The 27,080-nt window shown below is 53.0% G+C and overlaps 1 protein-coding gene across 1 annotated transcript in view; it reads right to left on the bottom strand.

The window, feature by feature from the left end:
- Positions 1-8,379: 8,379 nt before the first annotated feature.
- Positions 8,380-27,080, bottom strand: part of RGS3 (regulator of G protein signaling 3) — a 143,896-nt gene continuing 125,195 nt past the window's right edge. The window contains exons 18-23 of the mRNA XM_042780397.1: positions 22,360-23,319; positions 14,740-14,804; positions 10,538-10,639; positions 10,076-10,137; positions 9,320-9,486; positions 8,380-8,565 (exon numbers count right to left, since the gene is read on the bottom strand). Coding sequence (XP_042636331.1) covers positions 8,380-8,565; positions 9,320-9,486; positions 10,076-10,137; positions 10,538-10,639; positions 14,740-14,804; positions 22,360-23,319 — 1,542 coding nt within the window. The remainder of the gene's footprint in view (positions 8,566-9,319; positions 9,487-10,075; positions 10,138-10,537; positions 10,640-14,739; positions 14,805-22,359; positions 23,320-27,080) is intronic.

Consider the following 27,080-nt stretch of genomic DNA (forward strand, 5'->3'; position numbering starts at 1 on the left):
GCCAGAAGCAGGAGGCAGAGCTGGAGCCCAAGGCTGAGGGGCTTTCACCCAGCCCCTAGAGCCTGGCACTTTGAACTCAGACTTTCAGCCTCCAAAACTGTAAGAGAATAAACTCTGTTTGTTAAAGCCATCCTATTGGTGGTATTTTCTGTTACAGCAGCACAGAGGTAACCAAAACACCACCCATTTGTGGTGTGTCTTTTAGAGCTAGACTAGAGGACAAAAACAATCAGAATCCCTGATAATCAGGGACCTGCCACACCCACCCTGGATTTCCTTTATGTGAGAGTGATAGAAGCTTACACCTTGCACTTTCTATCACTCACAGAAGAACTCAATCTTGATTTGTACAGTGGCTTCTTATCAGTACTACCCATTTTCATAAGCTTATCCTGTGCAACCCACCATGCTAACTCACTGCCTTTCATCCATAATTAAGTACTGATTAAGCACTTACTACACGTTAGACAAGGAACTCTTGTGATGCAGTGGTTAAAGCATTTGGCTGCTAACCAAAAGGTTAGTGGTTCAAATCCACCAGCTCCACAGGAAGAAGCTGAAGCAGTCTGCTTCCAGAAAGATTTACAGCCTTGTAAATCTTATGGGCAGTTCTACTCTGTCTTATAGGGTCACTGTGAGTCGGAATCAACTCAATGGCAGTGGAGTTTTTTTACAGGCGTGCTTACCTTGCTTGTTGACTAATCTGACACAGGGGCCATCAGAGAAAAGCAAAGGTACTTCACAAGCAGGTGCCTGGGCCTCCTCTAGTTGGGGCTAGTAGAGAGGGCTTCCTCGAAGAGTGACATCTGAACCAAGCTTTGAAGGGGGAAGTGGGGGGAATATAGCCTGGTGTTAAGAGTAGGGGCTCTGTAGCCAGCTACCCTGGTTTCAAATCCTACTGCCTTCTTTCTACTGTGTAACCTTGGGCAAACCACATAATCTCTTTGTGCTTTAATTTTCTTTGAAAAATAGGGATTTTGTTAACAAAACACTTACAGAAGCATTTAGTATGTGCCAGGCACTATTTTCTATAAAATCCTCATTACAGATCCAAGTTCAATTCCCAGTCAATGCATCTCACATGCAGCCACCATCCGTCAGTGCAGGCTTGTGTTTTGATATCATGCTGCACAGGTTTTAGTGGACTTTCCAGACTAAGATAGACTAGGAAGAAAAGTCTGGTGATCTTTGTCCAAAAATCAGCCATTGAAAACCCTATGATCACAACAGTTCAATCCATAACCGATCATGGGGACGGCATATTTCATTCCTGACTTGACAGCAGCTGACAACGACAACAGCTACCTTGTGGTGTTGGTGCCCTTCCCACACCACAGAGGGGTAAACTGGAAGATGAAGAACTTGCCCAAGGTTACACCGCTAGTAAGCGGCAGAACTGGGAACTACCACAGGCGATCTGGCTCCAGTGTCTACCCTCAGGACAAGACTCTGGTTAATCACAATAGCCCTCAACTCACGGCATTGTGAGGATGAAATAAGAAAATGTTCATCAAGTTCTCAGCTCAGTGCCTGGCAAAAAATAAACACTCAACAAATGTTAGCTATGGTCATCACCATCATCATCATCGACTAAGGGAGGTGGGAGAGCATTCCAGGCAGAGTGAATTTCATGTGCACAGGTCTCAAGACAGCAGTTCATTGGAGGACCTGAAGACCAGCCAGCAGGGCTGTCCATCACAACAACCCTATTGGTTGGAATCTATTACTATTCTCTACTTGGAAGTGAAGAAGCAGTGGCTTGAAGAGATTAGGTGGCTTGTTTCAAGTCATGCAGTAGAGAAGCATCCAAGCCTAGTTCTGATTCCATGTCCATCAACCTCCAAAGCCCAGCTCCTCCTTCCCACCCTCCACAACCATGGGACAGATGGAACTCCAGGGACTGACCCAGCTCCTGTGCATGAGCACATCAGAGGGAGAAGCGATATAGACTGAAGGTGTCACAGTCAGATGGTCTCTAGAGAGCACTTTGAACACCATCCCTTTTACAGAAGGGGAAACCGAGGCCCAGGGAAAAGGGACTTGCCCCAAATGGGCAGCAGAATGGGACCTAGACATTGGGTGCCTCCTCCCAGTCTAGGGCCCCTCAGCTTTGCCTGCTGCCTCTCCAGAACGTGCTCATCCCCTTCACCATGTTTATGTCCTCCCCTAGGGTCTGCAAACTAAGCTCACTTCCTTGGAGGGGCTGCTCTGGCCATGACTCAGGGTGTGTATGTGGCGAGGGATGGAGCTGTGGACTTTACCTCAAGAGAAGGAACTTATAAATAACCAGCAGATCTGTCCTCTGGGATCAGCCTGGCCAGATGACAAGGAGGGCAGTGTCCTAAGGGGCGTGAACTCATACAGACTCTGGGGCAAGTGGCAAGTAAACAGGCTGCTTCAGCCACGTGGGCCCCTGTAGTCCTCTGGGGAAGTGGCTATAAATTCTGCCTTGAGAGTCCTATCAACTTGCTGGTACACACATACACATGCACACCTGTATGCACACGCATGCACACATATGCATGCCCATACATATGCATACCACGTGTACATGTAGATGCAAACGTACACACATGTACACGTGTGCACACACACATGCAGGTGTACAAATACATACACACACACATACCCATAGAGACATACTCGGATAGGGTCAAAGCCCCCAACACCACACACAGCCTCACCTGCTCCTTTGGAAAGTCCTCAGGTGAGAGGAAAACCTTTATTCCCTTTGTTTCCAGGGGAAGAAAGCAAGGGCCAGAGGAGAGGGGCTTTATCCAAGGGTTTGGGACAGATCTGGGAGCAGAACCCAGAACTTTGTTTGGTGCTATTCAGTTGCCCTTGAAATCGTAAGTAGGATCCTGTTGAGCGCATGTGGGGTCTGGAGCCCAAACCCCCTCTTAAGCCCTGCCCTTGCCCTTGAGTCATTGGTCAGTGGTTGGAAACTGGCCACAGAACAGATGCGGGGGCTGCTTCCTCCTGTGCAGCTGCCTGGCGCTTGGCCTGAGCTCACCTCCTGGGTCTCAGTCACAAGCCCAGACTGGGCTCTGAGAAGGAACCGTGACTAGCCTGCCAGAGGACAGTCAGGCTTCCCTGGCCGGCCCCATGTGTGTGCTCCCTCTGGCCCGACCCTGTGCCAGGTTTACCCATTTCCATGTTCTCATCTGAGTGAGGAGATAACTGAAGCTCAGAGAGGCAAGGTGGCTTGTCTCTCTGGTTGAACTGAGAACCAGCTTTCAACTCAGGACCAACTGTCTCCACAGGCACACAGAAGCTCACGCTCTCCGGCCTTCCTTAGCCTATCTCTGCTCTCACACCGAGGAGAACGGACATTAAAGGCCCCAGATCCCTCTTCCAGCAGAGCCACTCCAGCTCTTAGGGGCTGGAGGGGTAGATTGTTTCAAGAAGGGTTGAGCTTAGCCTGCCTGGAAGTTAGGGTCTGCAGTTTCAGGCCATGACATACTTGTCCACCTTCTGTGAAACTTCATTTTCTCCTCTCTCCCAGGGCATTGTGAGAACTGATGGAGATAAGGCATGGAACTCACTTGGTGGGTGCCTTGGTGTGGCTGTGGCTGTGGCTGTTATTCTTTATCTGCAACTTGGCCCTCCCTTCCCCCAGCTTGGCCATGCCCTCATCTTATTGGTGCTGAACAGACCTAGGCCAAGCCACAGCTGTTCCTCATCCACCCACCCCCACCCCGCATTGCCTCCTCCCGCCAAAGAAAGAACACCCCAGTGGCAGGGGGCCCAGGGTACCCTCTTCTCTCCTGCCTGGCTTGACCAGCAGGATAGGACAGCCAAGCCAGATGCTCTGCAGATGTTGTCAGTTGTAAGCAAAAACAGAATAGAGATCTCTCGGGAAAGGATAGTGCTCAGGGAGAGGCAGGGATGCAGAGGGAGGCGTGAGGAGCACGGCCTGGAAGTTGGAGCCTGAGTTTTGATAGGGAAGACAGACAATCACAGAGGGTTTCTAGAGTAGGGTCTCAATGGGAGGGATCCAGGAAGGGTGCAGGAGGCAAGGAGGGGCTGGAGGTAGGAGTGGGGAGCTTAGAGGAATTTGCTGAAGGGGAGAGGAGCAGGGAGGAGTAAAACAGAGAATCGGTTGGGCTCGTAGGTGGTGCTACTGCTGATGGACTGACCCAGTGGCTGCAACGATGGGCTCAGATATAACAAGTATTGTGAGGCTGGCACAGGACTGGGCAGTGTTTCGTTCTGTTGCACACAGGGTCGCTCTGAGTTGGAGCCGACTCAACGGCACCTAACAACAACAACGACTGCCGATCTGCCCCTATTTCCCCATCCCCAAGGGGACTAATTCCAGATGGAAAGAACTCCACAATCACCAGCGGGCTCCCAGGCCCTCCTGAGCCTCCTTGGGAGGTGATGAGCTTCCTGTCACCAGAGCCTTGCAAGCAGAAATTCAAGAAGGGACCCAAGCACTGGGTAACAATTTGGACTAGATGACCTCATCCAGGCTGGAGAGTCTAGGAGGCCATACCTGCCCTGACTCAGACCAAGATATCTTCCTGCTGACTCGGCAGAGGCATGAGGGACTTGACTTGACAGCAAGAAGTGTGGTGGTAGTTGGTGCAGTGATGCTGACCCCTTTCCCACTGGCTCCAACTGAGGTGCACCGTCCCTCCATTTTCACCCTCCACATCTTATCTGCCAGCTGACCCCAAGTGCTCCCAGCCCAGCCAAAACTGGGTAGCGGGATGGGGACAGGCTGTTTCTTATTCCCTGGAAAAGTCTGACTTAGTTCACCAGCAAAATAATTCCTGGAAGGGAAGGCATCTAGGGTCTGAGACTAAAGGCTCCCTGGGGGTCCAGCCCTGGCCTGAGTAACGAGAATGGGTTTTGCCACACACCCTGTGACCCTGAATGATGATGTTGCCAAGAGCAGCTTGCATTTAGGGAGCACAGCCCATGCCAGGCACCGGACTGAGCTTGTTGCAGGCATGACCTCACTTAGTCTTTGCAACTCCGAGGTAGGTTGCCAGAATGCACAATTTATAGATGAGAAAATGAGGCAAAGAGAGTTATAGCGTTTATCCAAAGATGCACAGCTAGGAAGTGGTAGAGCCAGGGACTAAACCCAGGGAGCCTGACTCCAGTGCACATCACCTCCGGATTGTGCTGCTTCCTTTCCCTCCACCAAAGGTCTCGATCTTCCCATCTGTGAGATGGGGAGAGAGCTGGACATAATAACCTCAAAGCTGCCAGGCTCCACATTGACCAGCCTGGGATAATCAGACAGAAACCAAGGAGCCTGCTTCTTCCCCACATGTGAAAGAAAAATGGGGGGGGGGTTGGGGGGCAGCCCAGACAACACTGTACAGGTGAGTGGACCGAGGCCCAAGGGGGTGAGGGACTTCTTGAGGTCCTTTAGGGAACCCAGATGCATCCCAGGACAAGAGAACTCAGCCTGCTGTCCAGCTGGTCTACGCAGCCAAAGCTGCTTTGAGGCCAAGGGAACCAGGGTATGAGTAATGGAAACCAGGCAGTGGGGCCTTCCAAAATGGGAATTCCATCTGCCTGACTTTGTTCTCTTGGATTTTGGTATCCATGGCAACTTGGGGGTGGGAAGGTGGTGAGCCTAGCTCTCCCAGAACCTAAAGAAAGCGGAAGGTGAGTTTCCTTGTGGGCCCAGTGGCTCCTCCCAAGGGAAGACAGCACAGAGAGGCCAGTTAGCAAAAGACTTTAGAAGTCCTAGGCTCTGGACTCAAATCATTTTGAGGGTTATGGGGAGTGGGGTTATAGTCCTTTCTGGGCCCATTTTCTCAGCTGTCAGTTCCCCAAATCTAGGCCTGGAAGGGACCTAAATTGTGCCCTTGCTCAGAATTAAGTGCATAACTGTTCCCTGCCTTTCCAGCCTCGAGAATTGGAGGATTCCAGGTGGCAAAGCCCTTCGTGGTTTACAAAGCCGCACCAAGACTGTCGGCCAGGCCCACCTGGAGGAATAAGACCCAGCCTCACTCCTGGAGGAGCTCACGCTCTGGTGCTGGAGACAAGGCTGCCAACATGCATTGAGCACCTGCTGTACACTTGGTCCCAGATTGGGCCCTTTCTGCATGTTGGTTTGCTGGACCTTCACCCAAGAACTGAGAAGGCAAAGAGATCTTTGCAGGTTTTGCAGGTTCAGAGAAGGTCAGTGACTTTCCAAGGTTACAAAGCCTATCAGTAGCAGAGGCAGGATTCAAACTCATCAGTCTGAGTCCAAAGCCCAGCAACTTCTGGAGACCGACAGGACCACACTTCTCTCTGATGCTGCTTGGTAAGGGCTAGCAAGGAGGGCCATGGCTTCCTGGGAAGCAAAGAAGCGGGTTCCCTGCTAAGCTGGCCTACTGTTGGCACACAGAGACTCTTCCAAAACAGTTCTAAGGGTGAGCGGGAGACAGAAGTGCCATTTGCTGTAGTGCAGGAAGTCAGGTGCAGCCAGGGGCTGGGTCGGACAACCCCCTCTCCCTGCTGAGCAAGACCCTAGACTCTGCAGAGGGAAACGAGTGAATACTTGCTCCCCATCCAGGCCCCAGCCCCAAGGCCCCTGCAGCCCATTGTAAGAACTCACTCCCAAACCTCCCTGCTAGCCTCCGGAAACCACCAATTCTGATCTTACTGTGCAGGGAGACCAGCAGGGAGGGGTGGGAGAGAGCAGCTCCATAGCCTCATGTCCTCCATGGTTTCAAGGCCCCAGTGAGCAGACCTGAACCCAGGACCCTAGGGAGGAAGACCCAGCCACTCCCGCACCACCTCCTTCCAGCTCATCTAAGTCAGCCAGCTAAGCAGGCCCCACCCCAGGCCATGCACTGGCCTCTGCCCCAGACCCTGGGAGGTTTTAGGTGGGGGGCAGCTTCAGCATCAGCTTGGCCTGGATTCTGGGCTCCCTGTCACCTTTTTCTAGTGAAGTGGTCCAAGACCCCCCCTTAATGTGACTTTGTACCAGGCTTTCCTAAATTTGCATCTCCCATTGGGCAGAAGGGAAAACTAAGGCACAGAGGGGAAGCCTTCCCCTGGACCAGAGTCCCTGCAATCCCACTCTTGGGTCGTCTCCCCAGCTCTCCCTCTGGTCCTGGAGGCCTCCACAACCCTGCCCCTCTGCAGCTAGCTGCTCAGCCCGAGATTCTGGGCCCGTCCACTTCCACCAACCATCCCTGGACTACCCGAAGTTCCGCTGGAATCTCAGGGTGTGGCAGGTTGTGGAAGTGAAGCAATCTGCAGGAGGTTACAGAGCCAGCTGGTAGCCAGTAGAGGACAGTGATTCAGAACACTCGGCCGGTCAGGCTTAGGCAGACCCTGTCTGCCACGTGCTGGCTCTGTGGCCTTGGGCAAGTCACCTCCCCTATCTGTGCTTCACTCTCCTCATCTGCAAAATGGGGATAAGACCTGCCTCGTAAGCTTGGGGTGAAGAAATGATGGTGAACGTAACGTGTACAGCACAGCGCCCGGCACAAAGGCAGCAGCTCCCAGAAAAGCACTTAACGCTGTGCATGGCTCCAGGACGGGGAGGCGGGGATGCCAAGACCAGAGAAGCAGCAGATTGATGACCCAACTTCCAACCCTCCCGGCCCAGTCACCCTGCAAGGCTCAAAGCTAGGAACACACAGAAAGGGCCAAGAACAAGAAATAACACAGGCCTTTTATTTGCTCCAGAACGTGGCTGCTGTGTAGTCTGAGGGTGCCATGCTTCCCCGGAGCCCGCAAGGGACACCCCACCCAGGGGCACAGGACTTCTGTGTGAGGTCAGACTGCAGTGCCCTTACAGCCCTCCTCAGTCCAGAGGGCCTGGCTGCCCACCCTGGACCACCAAATTCCCTGAAACTAGAGAATGGTGCCTGCCTTTTCTGCAGGGCGGCTTTTCACAAGGCGGTTAAAATATTGCACTTGTAAATTAGGAAAACTGATGAGGCAAGGGTTTCCTATTACAGGATAACATGCCAAGCATCCAACTACTGTTTAAATAAATAAAACGCGAGGAGGGGGTCTGAGCTGCAAGCCCCAGCAGCCCCCCAGGAAGGGCCCTGGAGCCCAGGCCTGGGCCCCCTGCCCCGCCAGCCAGTTCTTTAAGGAACCTGGTCAACGCAGAGTCGCCACTGCAGGCGGCAGCAGCTCCGGATCTGGCTCAGCTGGGTCCCTGACCTGCCAGGGCCCTTGGGCCCCCTCGTACCGGGGCAACGGGGACCCAACGGGGCCAGCCCTTCTACTCCTCCAGTGGTCTGGCCTCTTTTGGTCCAGGCCTCGCATCCAAATGTCCCATCTGTCTGTCCGGAGACGAAGCCTCCAGGAGCCTTCTTGCCCCCTCCGTCGCAGCAGCGGAGGGAGGCAGGTGGGACGGGGGCCCAGTCCGCCTGTTGTGAACACTCAGCTCTGCCCTGGTGGCCCCTAAAGTGGGGGACTCATCTTCTTCTGGTTAATTAGGTCCAGGTAGAGGTCAGAACGGAGGAAGCGCGGGTATGAGTCCTTTTCCATGAGCCCAAAGATGCGCTTCTGCGCCAGGTCAAAGCAGCCCCGTGTGACACTTTGCAGGTTGTCCTTGGTGTGTTCCCGTGTGTACGAGTCCAGGTTTACCTGTGAGGGCAGAGAGCAACCGAGTCAGGGCTGACTGTGAGGGGCCAATGCTGGAGGCCAGGCCGGGTGCCAGGAATTGGGCCAATCCAGGCTCCTGCCTCCAAGCCCCCTCTGCTACAACTTAGGGTTCAGAGTGGACACCCTCGGGTCAGCAGAGTCAACCCCTGGCTTAATGTATATAAGGGCCTGAAACCTCACCTCTTGGGTCAGGCTGTTTGAAGTCCTGGCAGTGCCACACCTAGGTGTGCAACCCTAAGCAAATCATTAAGTGCTCCAAGCCTCTTCTTATCGGAAGGCTAGGAATCACAGTCCACGCCTCAGCCGTGAAAATTAAACAAGTTCATCCATAGAAAGCACTTTGCACAAAGTGCTTGGTAAACAGCAAGCACTTGAGAGATGGTAGCTGTCATGGTTAGGCTCTCTGAAACTACATTCTCATTTTTAAAAGGAAGACAATATTAAAACCTATTTATTGTGAAGATTAAATATGAGAGCAGATACATAAAGGGCTTAGCACACACCTGGAGTCCAGCAGCCCCTAGCCTGTGAAAATTTTTATTATTAACAAGATTCTCTTCTTGCCTGGCCCCAGCCTGCTTCCTTTCTGCCCTGGGTACATGCTTCCAAGAATCACTCTGGCCTTTTCCTTTTTTGAGCCTCTGGCTGTATCTTTGAGGCTGCCAGCACCCTCTACCACCAAGGGTCACAGGACAATAGGGCTTGGGGAAACTGAAGGCCCAGTCTGAAGTCCTACCTCCTTGCATGCCTGGATCGCGATGTATTCAGCAAAGATCTTCTTGGCTTTGGCTGCCATCTTGGACTGTGACTTGACTTTCTTGAAGTCCTCACACGCCAGCCAGAACTCCAGGTTCTCCTCACTAAACTCAGTGCGAAGGAAGGCCTGGAACACTGCTAATCCATCTGTGAAAACAAAACCCAGACCTTAGGGTAAGAGGAGAGTTGGCCCCTCCTACCCGCAGGACTCCCCAGCTTACCCTCCTGGTAAAGGTAGAGACACTGGAGAGCTAAAAGCCCGGGGATGTGGTCCCAGCCCTGCTGCTGCCTAATGGATGGATCTTAGGCAGATCTCCCCCAATCTATGCCTCAGTTTCCTCATTGGTAAAATGGGGGCTACAAGCCCTCTCTCCTGGAACCCTAAGAGGATCAGAGTAGATCCAGCACATGAGATGGCTGGTACATTTTGCCCGGTGTAAGCCCTCAGTACACAGAAATGTTTACTGTTATTCTGGGAACCTGGGTCTGAGCACACAGGTCCCAACAGCCTCTAGCAAGTGATGCCAACTCCTGTGGACAGGGAGGGGCTGGCAGAAGCCAGCTCCAAGGCCGGCCCAAGGACCTCTGCCCAAGTGCAACCTCTCCTCAACAGCAGGGACAACTGACTGGACCAAGAAAGAGGAATAGGCACTCTCAGGGGTCTTGGCAAAGAAGGGAAGGGAAGGGAGAGAGACAGGGGGAAGAGTGGGGAAATAGGCCAGTGGGCCCCACTTACATTTGTGAAGCAGCAGCTTCTCCAAGGACTCACCCCACTTAAGGGCTTCCTCTGAGGTGGGCCTGGGGGAGAGGGATGGGGCACAGTGAGGGCATGGTGAGGCTGGGGCTGGGAGCCCTTCCGTTAGCTGTCCAGTGGCCCAAAAAGCAGCTGAACCCAGTGGGGAGCACACAAGGGAAGCATCTTCCAGACACCGGTGTCCTGACCCACCCCCTTTCTTGGGACCAGCACCTCTTCTTCTCCTCCTGTCCCCAGACCTGGCCTCCCAGGGCAGCTGCTCCCTGGGAAGACAGCTGCTTTGCTGAGTACCAGCTTCTCTTAGGAGAACCCCCATCTCCCCAGGGTTGGACCAAGCCAACCAAGCCCCTTCCCCTCAAACGCACTGCTCAGCTCTGTTCCCCTGGGGTGGGGGAGTGGCTAATGAGTGCCTGAGGGGTCCCAGAGGTGTCTGGGCGGACCTACTTGAAGGACTTCATCACTTTGTCTGCCTTGCCCGCTGGCTGCGCCCCGGGGGACTCGTTCCGTCGCCTGAAGATGCCCAGCTTGTTTTTCATGTCCTTGGCTCTGGGAGCAGAAGCAGAGGGGGAGTGGGTCAGCCTGGCACACTCAGCCTCTGCAAACGCAAGGTCGGGGGCACGGTGGCTGAGACGAGGGCACCTACTCCTTCATCGTGTGCCTCCTTTGCAGGTTCCCGTTGCGCGTGAGGTACATGCCTCGGAGCATCTCGATAGGGCTCCCTCCCACCTCGAGGCCCCAGAACAGTACGCAGGGAAAACCCTCAGGTTGCTGCCCCGGGCCTGCGTCCCAGGTAGAGCAGGCGAACGGTGCAGCCAGGAGCAGCCCGGAGCTTGCTCGCTGCAATCCCGCTCGCTGAGCTCCCGCCGGATGACTGCACTCCCAGGCACAGGCCTGGGCTGGGACTCGGAAAGAGGAGCCAGGAAATGGGAGGGACCAGGAGGGGGGAGTGGAAAAAAAAAAAAAAAATCCCCAGTGGCCAACCCGGAGAGCAGCAGGAGCCCGTGAAAGGGGTATGTGTCTGCAAGGGGCGGCCTCCGGGCTGGGCAGGCAGGAAGCCAGACCCAGTTATTTGTGACCGGCCTCCCTGTTACCATGGTGGCGTCGGGGGTGGGAGGAGGAGAAAACAAATCAGCAAATTGCTGGAAGGGAAGGAGTGGAGGCCCGGCCTACCACGGTGGCAGGCCCGGCTATTTTTAACCCAGAACCATTTTTAGCCTGGCCACTCCCTCCCGAGGTAGCAAATTTCAGTCCTGGGCGAAGCTACTGGAAACAAAGGGGTTAAGTGCTTCACGTCCCACTCCTTGTCCCTGTTGTTGTTATGTGCCGTCGGACCCGACTCATAGCGACCCCTCCTTGGGTTTCTGAAGCAGTATCACTACGGAAGTAGATTGCCCTATCTGCCTTCCGAGGAGTGGGTGGTGGGCTTGAACCGCCAGCCTTCTGGTTAGCAGTCAAGTGTCTTAGCCACTATGCTACCAGAGCTTGTCCCTAGATCCCCAACAATGGGCACCTTGCAGAGGATAGCTCAGTATCTCAAAAGTCTAAGGACAGTTTTAAGCCTTAATAAGAAGTACAAATGCCACAAACTTGTAAAAATGCCGTTTGAAAGTTTCATTATTTAAATTGTTATGCATAGTTTCTTTTGTGATTTTTTTTTAAACTTTAATTTCTAGTTTCTGTCCTTTTGATTAAAGATGGAAAATGCTGTCTGAAAGCAAAAAGTTAAGTTAAAAAATGTATGATCAAATCACAAAACTAAACAAGCACAAAATAAATTCAAATAACTAAACTTTTCAATGTGTTTTGTAAGTTCATAGCACTTAAGTTTCTGAAGTTATTAAAGCTGAAAACAGCACTAAGACTTTTGGGACATGCAGCAAAATTAAGGGAAGTGAACACCGTGAAGTTAAGGGCTGAAGCTCTGGCACCACACAGCCACGGATTCAAATCCATACTTCCACAGTTATTCACAGTGACCCCTCCTTGGGTTTCCGAGGCAGTATCACTAGGGAAGTAGATTGCCCAACCTTCCTTCCAAGGAGTGACTGGTGGGTTTGAACCACCAGCCTTCTAGTTAGCGGTCAAATGCCTTAGGCACTACACCACCAGAGCTTCTATTGGCCATGTGGTCCTGATCAAGTTACCTAGCTTCCCTGAATGTCAAGTTTGCTCACCTGTAAAACAGGGCTGATAACTACCCAGCTGCTGGGGGTGTTCCAGGAACTCAGAAAAACGCAGACCACCTAACACAAAAATGCTTAACACATTAGCTGGACAGGAGGCCCAGAAATATCCTGAGGATTTGGGACAGCTGCCCAGGGATGGGGACCCTGCTCTAGCAGGTTCCAAGCCAATGAGATAAGGCTAAGGAGTTGGGTTGAGGACTTAGGTCCTCAGAGAGGGTTGAGGTGTCTAGGAGTGAGACTCCACCGCTTCCTGGGACAGAGTTTGGAAGCTATCACCCAGCACAGTGCTCTGTGTTGGAAGCCCTGCCCCAGGTCCACTGATAAGGACATAAAAGCCTATGGAAAAGGCTCGCCTGAGGTCTGGGGACATAACTCCAACCTGCAGTCTGCCCCTATTCACCTGGGCTCCTTGATTCTCTGTGGCTGGAGAAGGCTGAGGTTCTGCCCAGCCATGCCTTTCCTCCTGGACACACAGATATAGCGCAGAGCTGAGAGGCCCTTATAAAAAAAAAAAACCTCACTGCCCTTGAGTTCAGATCCGACTCATAGCGACTCCTCCTTGGGTTTCCAAGGCACTATCACTACGGAAGTAGATTGCCCCAACCTTCCTTCCGAGGAGTGGCTGGTGGGTTTGAACCGCCAGCCTTCTGGTTAGCAGTCAAATGCCTTAGGCACTTAGAAGTGCCCAGTTCACCTCAGAAGGATGCTAGGGGCACAGAGGATGCTAAACGAGCCATGAAAAGATAGAATGAGTGCCCTCTGGAGGAACCAAAGCCCACGTGGCAGGAGTGCTGTGCAAAGGGACCAGCTTCAGATGGACTTTGCACCCAGCTTAAAACTATCAGGCCCTGGAGCCAGTGAAGGAGTTCTGGTGGCGTAGTGCCTAAGGCACTTAACTGCTAGCCAGAAGGCTGGCAGTTCAAACCCACCAGCCAGTCCTCAGAAGGAAGATTGGGCAATCTACTTCTATAGTACTGCCTTGGAAACTCAAGGAGGGGGTCACTATGAGTCGGATCCAACTTGATGGTAGTGAGTTTGGTTTGATTTTTTTTTTTTTTGAACCAGCATGCCAGGCTTCTGATCCCAGCTCTGCTGCTTACCTGCTATGTGACCTTGGACAAGGAACTTAACAATGGCTTTGTGCCTCAGTTTACTCATTTGTAAAATAAGGATGACCATAATGCCTGATCTACAGGCTTCTGGAAAAGATTAAATTTGATAACATAAGCAATGCACAAGGAACAACTGTGCTTGCCACCAGAAATGTGAATTTTATCATTACTCCATATTCAAAGAGTCCTTGACTGAGTTGTTTGTTTTTTAACTTTTTATCGTGATGTGGGTGGGACTAAGCTTTTAAGAAGGTAAGCTTCAGGCATTCAGAGTGCAGCATCTTCTCTGAAAGGAGGCTGGAGTTGGCGGACCCCTCTGCGTGTGGCTGGCCCTCACCCTGCTGGATGCCTGCCCTCTATGCCATGCACTGCTCCACTCCTGGGAACCCTCTTCCACCCCAGCAACTCTGGCCTTGCATGGAGCCTCCTCTGTCCTCAAAGTGGTTAAATGAGGACAGTTGGTGCAGAGGATCATTTTTATTTACGTCTTGTCTTCCCTAGAAAGTGCAAAGTGTTCCTGCCTAAAGAGTGGGAGAAGCTACCAGTTGCTGCAGAAAGCTGGAGAGGGCAGAGGAAGCGGGGTGAGACAGTTTATGGGGTAGTGGAGCCTGGTCAAGGTCAAGGCTAAGGAGAAGGGACACTGGAGGCATCTAGTGAGAAGTCCTGTTCTTCTCCCTCAGGCCCAAAGTCTACCTAATGGTGGGCACTGAAAGACCTGGAGGGGAGGCAGCGCCTTCTGGGAGCCTTGGTGTGCCACACTGCCCCTCCCCTATACTTGATCCAAGTCTCTGGAGCCTCAGCCTAAGGGTACAAAAACTAATTGGTACCTCCTCCAAAATGAAAGTAAGAGGGGCCAGAGTGTAGCCAGATAGACTAAGGAAAGCATGGGATCCACTTTCTGGGCCAGCAGCGCCCCCTCCTGGCAGCTCCTGAGACTGTCAGCGTTCAAGACCTCAAGACTGAAGGAGGAGAACCCGGTAAACTGTCAGTTCAGCCCTTTCTCAGATGACGGGTGGGGAAGAGTCCCAGAGGACTCTGCCAGCTCAGAGTCTGGGCCAGTGCCAGGCAACCTGACTGAGGTTTCTGTTTGATTCATGTACCTCACTCTGCATGAGTACTAAGGACAATGCTAGGCATTCAGGACCCTGGTGTCCCCACCCTGGGGCCACCACTAAGCCCCATGACCCTGTTGTTCATTGTGTCTGGGGCTGCGGGCAGGACTAGGCACAGCCCCTTCTCCCCACCTGCACCCCTGGAAGAGAGACAAGCCTGAGGGCAGAGGAGGAAGAGGGGCACAGGGGAGCCCCTCTGCTCGCAAGAGTGAGGCGCATGGATCTTTTCAACGTACAGGTTTTTGCCCTTCCTCTTCCGGGAGACTTCATCTTCATCACCAACAGTATCCGGCCCACTCATCTGCAGAGAGAAGACAGACATGTTGCAGCCCAGGTATCTAGGGGCTGCTAGCAGCCCACACAAGGAGCGGCTAGGGATCCAACAGCTCCTGCAGCCAGCCCGCCTCCCTCCCAAACCTCCCATCCTTGCATAACAGTCAGTAGAGAACCCCACTGTTGGGAACAGCCTGTATGTGGAGTGTGGTTTGCTAGGTAGGGCCTCCAGCCAAAGGGGTCTCCTCCCGGTGCATGTAAGAATCCAGCCTGCTAGGGAGAAGCCAGAGGAACATCACCAATGGCGGAAGGCATCATCCTAGGCAGGAAGACAGGCTGGAGAACTGGGCTCCAGTTGGGGTTCTGCTATGTGACCAGGCCAAGTGGCTACCCCTCTCTGAGACTCTCTGAGGACATGTTAGGAGCTCAAGAAGTATTTGCCCAGTGAATGAATGAATCAGGAGTGATGGTTAAGGTTACATGTCAAGTTGGCTAGGCCATGATTCTAAGTGGTTTGGTAGATATTATGAAATCATCGTCCATTTTGTGATCTGATATGAGCAGCCAATCAGTTGAAAGGGGAGTTTCCTTGGGGGTGTGGCCTGCATCTAATATATATGGATGTCGTGGCAAGCTCGACCTCTCTAGAGCCTACATCTGACCTGTCATCTTCTGAGCCAGTAGCCTGCTGTCTGACCTGCCTGTATTGGCTCATCAGCCCCTGCCTCCATGTGAGTCAGGAGAAGCCTCTAGCCTAACCCACGGATTTGGAACTTACCAACCTCCACAACTGCATGCACCACTTGCTTGAAACAGATCTCTAATGATATATAATATATATATTTATATTCTTATTTAGACATGCTTCACTCATTTTGCTCCTCTAGAGAAGCCAGCCTAAGACAATGAGTCTGAGACCCTCACTGCTGAATCATTAAGACATCCTGCAACTTCATTACCCACCACGCCATTGCAGTTCAGGTTCTACCCCACCCCATACACATCTCCTCACCCTGCCTATACAGGCCCCCTCCCTGTAATACCCTCTCTCCTCTTCCCCTCCACTTCTGCCTCCTCCAAGTCTTCCTCCTCCTCCAAGTCTGCCTCCTCCTCACCTTCAGACTGCTCCAAACTCCCACCGTTCCTACTGTGGCAGCCCCATTTCCCTCACCCAGCCATGCCTGGGCATCCACACTCCTCCAGGGCAGATCCAGGACCCCAATAGTGCCAGCCTGAAGCACACACCCAAAAAATGCTCCAGATTGGCAGAGGAGCTAGAGCCCGAGTGGGCTGGGTGTGGATGCTATGCCCCAAGGCAGGGCAGCAGGCCAGCAGGCCAGCAGGTGTGGATCCCAGCGCTGACCCTTCATAGGATCCACCTGGGTCTCAGTTTCCTTTTCTGTAAAATAAATGTAAAGCGCTAGCCCTCTGAAATGCTGTTCTTAATTCTGGAAAGAAAAGTGGCCTTATTCCAGATACAGCCAGAGGAGTCATGACCAGCCTCATTGGCACAGCCTACCTTCCAGCACCAGAGAATGGGTAGATGGATGGGTGGGTGGATGGACAGATGGAAACACAGGTGAATTATAACTTCGCTCATGGAGTTTGTACTGTGGGCCACTCTAGGACCAGAATTACCCCGATACTGTTGTTGTTAGGTGCCATCAAGTCCATTTTTCAACCCATAGTGATGCCATGTGACAGCAGAACCGCCCATAGGGTTTCTAGGCTGTAGTCTGTGGGAATAGATCACCAACTCTTTCTCCTGCAGAGTGACAGGGTGCGTTCAGACCACCACCTTTCAGTTAGCAGCCCAGTGCTTAACCATTGTGCCACCAAGGCTTCTTATTATGGAGATACTAACTCATCGATCCTCACAGTAAATCCATAAAGTAAACAGAAGCTCAGAGAAGTTCGGCAGCCACTTGGCTGCTCTGTCTGAACTCAAGGACCAAGTTCCTCCGCCAGAGGATGCTGCTACTCAAATGCCAGGACGAAGCATGTTTGAACACTTCTGGTGACAGACTTGGCGGGGGGGATGCTGCTGCCTCCTCCCGACCATGCTGCCCCCCTAGAGTTGGAAGTGCATGGTGTGTACGTGCACACACAGCACACACCCTCCTACAGAGTGACAGAGTGTGATTCCAGAGCTCAGGGCTGGAGCCAGGCCTGGGAATGGAGCCTGCCTTCACCGACCTTAAGTAAGTGGTCAAGCCTCTCAGCCCGTTTTTTAGCTACACCCTAGGTGTGGTGACAGCCTGGGCTGATTGACCAGAACAAAGTCTGGGCTCTCTGTGGTCCGGTCCTGGCACACAGGGTACCCTCAGCAACCAGGAGCCACTGGTTCATTGCCTGGTAAGCATAACTACTGTCACCCCACTACACACACAGACTGTGGTCACACTGATCTGGCTGGTAGGGCCCAAAGCCCCCACCCGTGGGAACGGCCTGCAGGCGCTGGGCTTCCTCCCATTCTAACCTCAGCTTCCGCACTTTATCGACTCCACACAATGGGCCTAGGGACCCTTCCCGCCCTGCCCGCCACCCCCAGCCTCTGTACTGCTGGGAAATGGGCTTTTCCTTCCACTGGGAGGGGATCATCTTCGCAGGGACAGGCCCACGCCAAGTCGGCCTGATCGAGGGGCTCAGGCAGCTCCAACCCTGGCAGTAGGCCCCGCGGGCAGCTGAGGGAACCCAGGCACCCAGGGGAGTCCTGCGGACCAAAAAGCGGAGAAACTGAGACCCAAACCAGGGTCTCCCCAAATCCCCAGGGAAGCCAGCCTCTAGGCTTAGAAGGGCCAGAGTGGTACCCTAGTCTCCTTCCACCGGAATCTGCAGCAAGGCCCAACAGGCAGAGGGACTCTTGGCCCCTCTGCTCGCCACTGTCTCTCCAAGTCCTGCCCTGTTGAAGGGCAGACAACAAGAGCACAGTTCCACCCAGCCCTTTCTTTCTTCACCACAGGCACCAGTCCCTGGGGCCTGCCCCAGCTTTGCCCGGCTACCTCCAGCAACTGGGAGCTCACTGCCTCTCTGAATAATAATTATAATTGTGATTATAATTACAACTCCCATAATAGTAGTGGTTAAGAGTTTGGATTTAAACTTCCTGGATCTGAACACCAGCTCAGTCACTTATTAGCTAATTGATCTTAGCCAACTCACTTCCCCTCTTTGCCTGTTGTTTGCTGTTTCGCCAATTCTGACTCACAGCTACCCTATAGGACAGAGCAGAACTGCCCCACAGGGTTTCCTAGGTTGTAATCTTTAAGGAAACAGATTCAGGTCTTTTCTCCTGCAGAGCAGCTGGTGGATTTGAACCATCAAGCTTTCGGTTAGTAGCTGAGTGCTTAACCATTTTGCCACCAGAGCTCCTTCGTTTCTGCCTAAGTATCTTTACTTGTAAAATGAAGATAATTGTTAAACCTTATCTCACAGAGCAGTTGTGAAGATTAAGTCAGTGCAAGTGACATGATTAGTATGGTGCCAGCACATGGGAGTGCTCAATAACAATTCGTTACTGTGGGTATTATTACTACCTCTGGTAGCATAGTGCCTAAGGCACTTGACTGCTAACCAGAAGGCTGGCAGTTCAAACCCAACAGCCACTCCTCAGAAGGAAGGTTGGGCAACCTACTTCCATAATGATACTGCCTTGGAAACCCAAGGAGGGGTCGCTATGAGTCAGGAACAACTCAACAGCAGTGACTTTGTTTGTTGTTGTTACTATTTATTGAGCACTCACTATGTGCTCCCATACATTATTCAATTTGATGTTCACAAGACTTCTAAGAACTACTGGCTGTCATTAACCCTGAGTATGGCTGGGAAAATTGAGCCCCAGAGCTGATTGCTAACTTGCTGGGGTTCTCAGAGCTGGTAAGCAGCAGAGGATTTCAGCCCTGGCCCCAAAGCCTGTGCCTCCTACAGCCCACCCGTGAACGAGGGCTCCTCTGTGAGCAGGACCTCACTTGGTCTCCCCTAGTGGCCCTGATCTAACTTCTGGCCATGCCTGGCTGGCCCTCTCTGACCAAGCCCAGCCCAGCAGCCCCACAGAACCATGTGGAAACATTGGATCTAAACTCCATGGTCATTTGTTTAGACCAAGGAAGCAATTCTTCTTTCGGCTTTTTCTGAAGCTGGGCTATCGCACTTAGAGCTGGAAGACTTAGAGTGGTCACCTCATCTGACCTCCCACCTAGAGGGGCAGCTCAGGGCAGCCAGACTGGCACTCGCAGCTGACAGCCCCTACGAAGCCAACCGTCTACAGGGGAGAGGGGAGAAGGAAACACAGTCAGGGAGGGACACAGCCTGTGAGGTCTTCACTGTCAAAGAACGGCCAGTGACCCCAGGCCCAGCCAGGCCAGGCTGGAGTAAGGATCAATGGCAGTATCCCGGGCCCAGACACAGGGTTTATTCTCCAGGACTTCACTGGCTCCTCAGGAAAAGGGCAGGTGTGGGCCTGTGATCTCTGACAAGTGGCCAGCAAGGTGGGGATCTGGCAGCAGGGGGCACCATGGGACCACTCAGTTCAGCACAGGGAGCCCGCCTACCAAGCTGGACTCACTGGGTAACCCCTCCATGAAGACTTAGTATTCCCAAATGATAAGGGAAAGCCAAGGCTCAGAGAAAAGAGGCCATTTGGCCAAGATTTCAGAGCCAGAGGGAGGCAGAGCTTAGACTGAACATGGGTCTGTCTCACTCCACAGCCTGAAGCCTTCCCTCATCTCCTCCTCCTGGGCACGACCTGAGAACAGTGGCCTGTCAGCATCAGCTGACGTTCCAGGAAAGCCAGGCCCAGCCAGGAAGATGGAGTCATGAGGAACGCTGCCTCTCCCCTTGGTCAGCACCCGTCCCCTGCCCATGCTCCCACCCTCATGAGACGTGCAGGGTCTGAGGCAGAGGCAGGAGAGGCCACCATCTACTCCATCATTACTGGCTGTGTGGCCTGGAGCAATCACTTTGAGGCCTGAGCCTCCCCACTTGTAAGACAAGCCAACAAGTCCCACCTTGCGGCAACAGTGTGAAGGTTAGAAAAGAGGTCTGGAGGTACTTTGTGAATGCGGGGATCACTGTTACTACTCTTGCTACTACTGTCCTCTGCTTCTTCCTCAACATGACTCACTTATGAAGCACCCCCTAGAGGCTGAGCACCGGGCACTGCCATAAACACGCTATCTCAGTCTATTTCATCTTTCCAGCAACTCTAAGAGGGAAGTATTGTCACCATACCCATTTCATCAGTGAGGCTCAGAGGACAGGGGCTTGTCCAAGGCCTACCACCAGTAACTGATGGAACCAGACCAGTGTGCTTATCTAGGTCAGTCCCCACTTCCCCTTGACAAGGGTGGACTTCTTACTGAAGCCGGCCAGCTGGAAGGGCCTGGATACGAGTGATGATGGAAGATGCAGGCCAGTTAAGTGAGAACCACCTGGAAGGTGGCTCCCTCAGGGCTAGGGGTCTCTGAGGTCTCTGTGGCCTAGTCACTGAAACCCAGGAAACGAAGCCACATGCCAAAAGAGGGTGGGGAGGGGAAGATGCCAGTGGGGACCTTGAGCACCCAAAGGAGGAAGCCGAGAGAGGGGCGAGTTGCTCCAGAGTCTGATCAACTCCCAGGCGGAAGCGTCTGTCCCAAAACAGCAGCTGATATCAACTGAGGTGAGGAACTAGAAATGTACGCGTGAATGCGTGTGAATTTATCTGTGTACAAATATTTGTACTGGGAAAAGGGGAGGCTAAAACTTAGAAGGGTGTGGAGGGGAGAATTAGGATTGGGAAGCTCAGGCAAGTGGTAGGCCCTTGGGCCTTAGCCATTCTCCAGAGGGGAGAGGCCAGGCCTGGCCTGAGGGAGCCTGAGGCTTCTCCTTGAAGGGACAGCATTCTAGGCCCTCTCCTGCAGCTGCTGCATCAAGAAATGGCCCACAGCAGCAGTATCCAAATTTTAGGGTGCATCAGAATCCCTGGAGGACTTGCTTACAATACAGGGTCTGGGCACTACCCCTGGAAATTCTGAATCTAGAGATCTGGCGTTGGGGCCCAAGAAATGGAAGCACACCAAAATCTGAGAACCACTGGCCTTTGGGATGCAGTCCCAACTCCTGCGCCTGAAGTTCAAGGGCCTTTTCTGGTGGGGCCCAGCCTGCCTCTCCAGCCTGACCAGGAGGTTTCCATTTAAATGGTAAGTCTGCCTTATTGCTAGTGGCCAAGAAGCTAAGAAGGCTTTAGAGGCCATGCCCCGGTCCAGTAGCAAAGAATCCTGGAAGCCATTAGTGATGTCTGCCACAGGGTTGGAGTAAGGAGTAGCAGCAAGAGTGGCATGTGTCTGCCATCCCTGCCCTTTAGGAGTCCCCTGCTCTAACCAGACTGGCTTCTACAGACACTTTTGTCCAAGTCAATTCCTCCTTCACAGAATGTCTGTCTTATCCTCTTGTTACTCTAAACCTGTTTAGCCCCCAAGGCCAAGCTTAGATGCTCCTTCTCCAGACACTGTCCCTGCTGCCCTAGACCCCAGAGACTCTCCTCCCCAAGCTCCAAGGTCTCTGAGGGTCAGCTGCAGTCCGTGGCACTGACCTTCCGTCCCCCTACTTTGCCTCCTAACAGTTCTGAGTGCACAAGCCTCGCACTGGCTGTTAGTGCTTCAAGAGAAGAGGGAACAGCCTTCTCACAGGGCTCTACTGTCCTCAGGGAGCAGGTGGATTCATCTTCAACCTCTGAGGCATTCGTATTGTTAGCCCCTGCTTTTCGGGGAAGGAAACTAAGGCTCAGAGGGGCTCAGTGACTCACTGAATGCCACACAGTAGGTGAGGAACAGAGCCTGGACTCAAGCTGGCTGTTGGTCTTCCAGGCCATAGTGCAATTTCTTAACTGCTAGGCTGTCTTCCCAGCCCACACACATAATTCATACCTGACACATTTCTGCGGCCCCTGCTGTGTTGCAGAGCACAGAGCTTGGCAGACAGCAGGACATCAGTAAACACTCATCTATTTATAAATATTTGCAAGGGGCAGATAGCATGTCACTAAGAATTCCAGCCCTGGAGCCAGAACCTAATTCTGATTCAGCCATTTATAAACTGTGTGACCTGGGGCAAGTTCGATAACCTCTCTGTGCCTCAGTTTCCTCATCTGTAAAATGGGGATAGCCATAGTATCTACCTCACAGGGCTATTGTGAGGGTTAATGAATTAATGTAAATTGCTTAGCAGAGACGTGTTGTCATCGATGTTGTGGCTTTTGCTGTCTGATGGATTTCTAGCTAGGCCTGAACTAGGCCTGCATTCTGTATCTCTCCAGTTACTGTTTCAGACCTTTCAGATCTGGATGCCCAGTGTCCTGGGCTAGGTCTCACCTGCCCCATTTTCTATGGGGCTCCTCAATGGAGCTATATAGACACAGAATCTGGAGTCATAAAGTCATGGGTTGGAGTCTAGGCTCTGCCTTTGCACTCCCTCCAAGCCCTAGTTATATCCTCTGTCATATGGATTCATTGGGAGGCCTAGAGGAGAGCAGGGATAGGGAGAGGTGACTTCTGGTTCCTTGCCATTCCACCTATCCCCCCCAACCCCCCAATTCATGGCCTTCTTACCTTCCTGTGTCCCGTGAAAAAGAGGGAGAGGTGGTGCATGGAGCCGCCATTGCGGCCCAGTTCCTTCTTGAGGGTGCGGGGTGAAGGCATGGCCCAGGTGGGGGTGGCACCCTCGCCATCAGAGCAGTGCAAGGTGGTGTCGGAAGCGAAGCAGGGCCCGCGCGTTTCCTGCAGCAGACTGCCCTCGCTGTGCGTCCGGCGCCGTAGTGAGTTCTGAACACGCAGCGAGAATCCTCCCTCGGCGCCCTGGCCCGTCTCAATCATGCTGCTGCGTTTGACTTCACTACGCTCTCCATAGTTGTCATCACTTGTGTCCTCATCCTCGTCTTCCTCACCCTCATCCCCTTCCTCCCCCTCCTCAGCCTCTTCGGCTTCCTCTTCATCGCCTGACCCTCCCCCCTCTGCCCCTGCCTTCTGGCTGTAGGCGCTATCCAGCCGGACCTCAGGGATCACGAAGGTCGGCCTGGAGGCCACGGCTGGGTCCCTGGTGGCTGCTGGTGGTTCCCCAGAGCCCGCAGTCTCCTCAGTGAGAGCCTCGGCTGGCAGAGAGACCTGGCTGGGAGGCAGGTCGTGACCGGATGGGAGGTCCTGGGCAGGGGGCGCCTGGACGGCAGGGAGGTCTTGGCTGAGTAGAGGGTCCTGGCTGGGAGGGGGTTCTTGGCTAGTAGGAAGATCCTGGCAGAGTGGGGGGTCTTGGGCTGGAGGGGGATCCTGGCATGGTGGGGAGTCCTTGCTGGGTGGGGGTTCTTGCCCTGCTGGAGGTCCCTTGCAGGAAGGTGAGTCTTTGCTGGACAGTGACTCCTGGGCGGGAGGGGACTGCTTGCTGGGCGGAAGGTCTTGCGCTGGAGGAAGATCTTGGCTAGGACAGCGGTCCTCGCTGGGTGAGGGGTCTTCAGCACCCGGCCCCTTCCCTTCCTCCAAGGGCATCTCCCTCTTCTCATCGGCTTCTGTCTCAAACATCTGGGCAACAGAAAGAAAACAAGAAATGTTCAAAAGGAGAGGCTGGAGACATCACACACTGTGCCTGAGCCAACGCCACAGCGGCTGAAACACAGGCAGCTGCCTGGACTCCAAGCCCCTGCCCCATAGTCTGAGGGCCAGGAGGGCCAGGTGAAAACCCGAAAGCCCTTGGGCTGGCTGGTAAGGGATCTATCTCACCCTTCAGCTCCATCAGAAACACGGCTGGTCGTATAGAGAGAAGGGGAAGAAACAAGTACCATTTAGCCAGCTCCTATTGTGTGCCAGGAACCATGCCAACAAAGTCCCTCTCTTATGTAATCCTCCCAGTGGCCTCATACGGGAGTATCATTGTCCCCGTTTTACAGAGAAGCGACAGAGGTGAAGTCACCTCTATGAGTAAAGGAACCAAAGTAGTCTCTGCCTTTATGAAGCAGAACCAAGCCAAGCCCCCAAACCAGAACACCACCAAGTGGCAGAATCTCAAACTCAGCCAAAAATTATCTTCTACTTGAACTAAGGTTAAAAACAAACTCTAATCAGTCTTTTGAACAAGAACTTGCTCTGTGTATTGTGTTTAAGTTTTTTTGTTTTTTTTAATTAGTGAACTGGAATAACCAGAACTTTAAAATACTGCCCACACCTGGACTAGACAGGTGTCACAGATGTGGGTGGGTCCTCAGCGAGGGACCGACCACCCAGTGATATTTAAACTGCTTAGAGGGACCACAGTGATTCCACGAAACACAAAACATTTCCTGCCTCGCATGTTCTGCTACCATCACCCAAGGAAACCTCAGGGTTTTCCTTGAGTTCCTGCAGTAGGCTTTGTTTGGAATGGGAAAAGCAATTCCTGCGATAAAGTCTAAACACAGCTATCTCACAGAAGAGTGGGGCTCAGAGACGGTCAGGGGTGCCCAAGATGTCATAGCCACGAGGGGAAGCAGCACTCAGGTATGGCACTGCGGCCCCTCATCACACTCAAGGTCTTGGGCTGCTGAAGCTAGAACCATTTAGAGGCCAGGTTTTGTCCTTCTCTTCAAGGCCATAGCTACCTAGAACTGATGGAGGTAAAAGACCCCCCTATACGTATGGGGGAAGTATCCAGATGTATGGGAATGTGCAGACACATAAATAAACACACACACTGGTGGAGAATTTCAGGGTGCAAGTACCCCCAAAACACAGATTAAGAGCTCTTGCTATACAGACCATTTATGTCCATTTAACAGATGAGAAAACCAAGTCCAAAGAGCGGTGACTTATCCACTACTGCCCAGCTGTCCAGAGACTGAAAGGCTATGTTCTTCTGAGAAGTTATGTAAGTCCTGGGGAGCCTGTCTGTGATGGTGGAGCTCCCACCAAGCCTCACCTCTAGGAAGAAAGGACCCAGCCATGGCCTGTGCAGCTGCAGGGCCCTGTGCACATGTGTCAGGGGCACGGTGGCATCTGGGAGCACCAAATCAAAAACTAAACCCACTGACTCATCGAGGCCCTCAGGACAAAGCAGAACCGTCCATGGGGTTTCCAAGGTGGCAAATCTTTACCGAAGCAGACAGCCTCATCTCTCCTGTATATCGTGGAGTGGCTGATGGGTTCCAACCCCTGACCTATTGATTAGCAACCAAATGTTTTAACCACTGTGCCATGAGGGTTCCCGGGGTACCACAGCAGATGTGCAAGCACAGTGTGAGTAAGACGGGCTGCCTGGGAGCGTGAAAGTGAAAGGTGGGCCAGGCCGGGAGTGGAGGGGTAGACGAGCAAGGCAGGGAAACCTCATGAGACTCTAAGCTGACTGGCCAGGGAGAGCACCCTGGGTTCTCATGCCCAGGCACAGCCAGGTGCCCACTGGTCCCATAGGCGTCCTGCTCACTGCTAGGAGATGATTCTACCCAGGAACCCCCAAGACCTTGTAACCCAGATCCTGAGACATCAGCCATCTCGAATCCCTACTGCACAAACAGGAAGGCTGAGGCACAGAGACAGGCAGAAGCCAATCTCAAATCAATAGTGGGACCAGGCAGAGCTGTCACCAAACCCTTGGGCCTCAAGGTCTCTACCTATTCAATGGGGATAAACAACGTGCCCCAGCTGGAGAATATGCCCTAGAAAATATAAAGCTTGCAAAGGGCATGATGGTGGTGGTGGAAGCCGTGACAAGAAGGCACACTTGGATCTAGAGGGAATTCTGAGGTCAGGGGCCTCTCCCACGGGCCCCTGGCAGCAGCACGAACACTGACAATACCCAGAATCAAAGTTGCCAATAGTGATGCCAGGCTCTCAACCCAGAACCCTCATTTGGAAACGAAGGGATAGGCTTCAGCCCCATCAGGCTGTTTCCAGGTGAACAGAGAGACCTCCCCCCATCCCACTGAACAGATATTATACCGAGGTTCAGCTGGGACTCACCCAAAGCCACCACGCACCAAACGGGCCAGGCTGGGGTGAGAGCCCACACCTCTGGCTCCTGATTCTTACCAAGCCCAGCTTCTGTTCTCAGTGCCATGAGCCACCCAGTGCCCTGCCCGTCATCCCACCTACCAGAGCACATTCTCCACCAAGAAAAACAAACCGTCCCACAGCCAGCTCCCTGGTGCCCATTTGTGTCACCCTTCCCACAGCCAGACCACCCACACCCCACACCCCCACACACACCTGCCTCTAAGGGTCCGAAGGATGAAGGATGGGAGAGAAGTGGCAACCAGGTGCCCCCAGGGCCTGGCTCTAGTGGCCCTGAGAGGGAGCAGACCTGCATTTCCCCTTTCCTGGGGGAGTGGTTTGTCCCAGTGGTGGCTGCAGGCAAGCCACCCTTCCCTCAAGGAACATGCAGCAACAGACCCAAAACCAGAAATGCAAGTCAGCCTGCCTGCACTTACCCTGCCCCAAACCGAGCCAAATGAAGAAACAAAGCCAGGAGAGGAAGCAGGAGGGCCAGCCCCAGAGGGCCCCACCCCGGGCATGTGGCTGACAGAGCGCCCCAGGGAAGGGCTCTCCAGTCCAGCAGTTACGTGCTCAGAAGCTTGGGTCAGACTTTGATTTTGATACTGACGGTGCCACCTCCTGGCTGTGCAACTCTGGCCAAGACGCTCAACCTCTCAGACCCTCTGTTTCCTCATCTGGACTGGAAGCCCGGCGATGCTGTCCTCCCCAGACTACCCTTAGTGCTCCTCACAGTGCCCAGCTCAGGAAAAGCATTTGATTAAATGGCAGGTATTATTGGTTCTAAAAGGAACCCTGGTGGCACAGTGATGAAAGAGGTTGGCTGCAAAACGAGAGGTCAGTGGTTCGAACCCAGCCGCTTCACAGGGTAAGATGTGGCAGTCTGCTTCTGTAAGGATTTACAGCCTTGGAAACCCTCTGGTGCATTCTACTCTGTCCCTACAGGGTGGTTATGAGTCGGAATCAATTTGATGGCAGTGGAGGGGGGGTGGATTATCAGTTTAAGGAGCTCTGGTGTCATAAACAAGGTGCTCTAGTGGCACAGTGGGTAAGGCATTTGGCTGCTAACCAGAATGCCAGCGGTTCAAACCCACCAGCTGCTCCACGGGAAGAAGATAGGGCAATCTACTTCTGTAAAGATTTACAGCCTTGAAAACCCTACGGAGTTGCTATGAGTTGGAACTGACTCCATGGCAGTGAGTTTGGGTTTTTTTTGACTTGGTGTCACAAATGGGGAAGCACTTGGCTGCTGAAGGGTTGGCAGTTTGAACCCACCCTGCAGCTCCACCGAAAAAAGACCCAGCTGCTTCTATAAAGATTACAGC

The sequence above is a fragment of the Orycteropus afer genome, unplaced genomic scaffold, assembly GCF_000298275.1.
Source record: "Orycteropus afer afer isolate SDZICR_OR568_19922 unplaced genomic scaffold, OryAfe1.0 scaffold00037, whole genome shotgun sequence".
In the NCBI taxonomy this organism is placed as follows: domain Eukaryota; kingdom Metazoa; phylum Chordata; class Mammalia; order Tubulidentata; family Orycteropodidae; genus Orycteropus; species Orycteropus afer.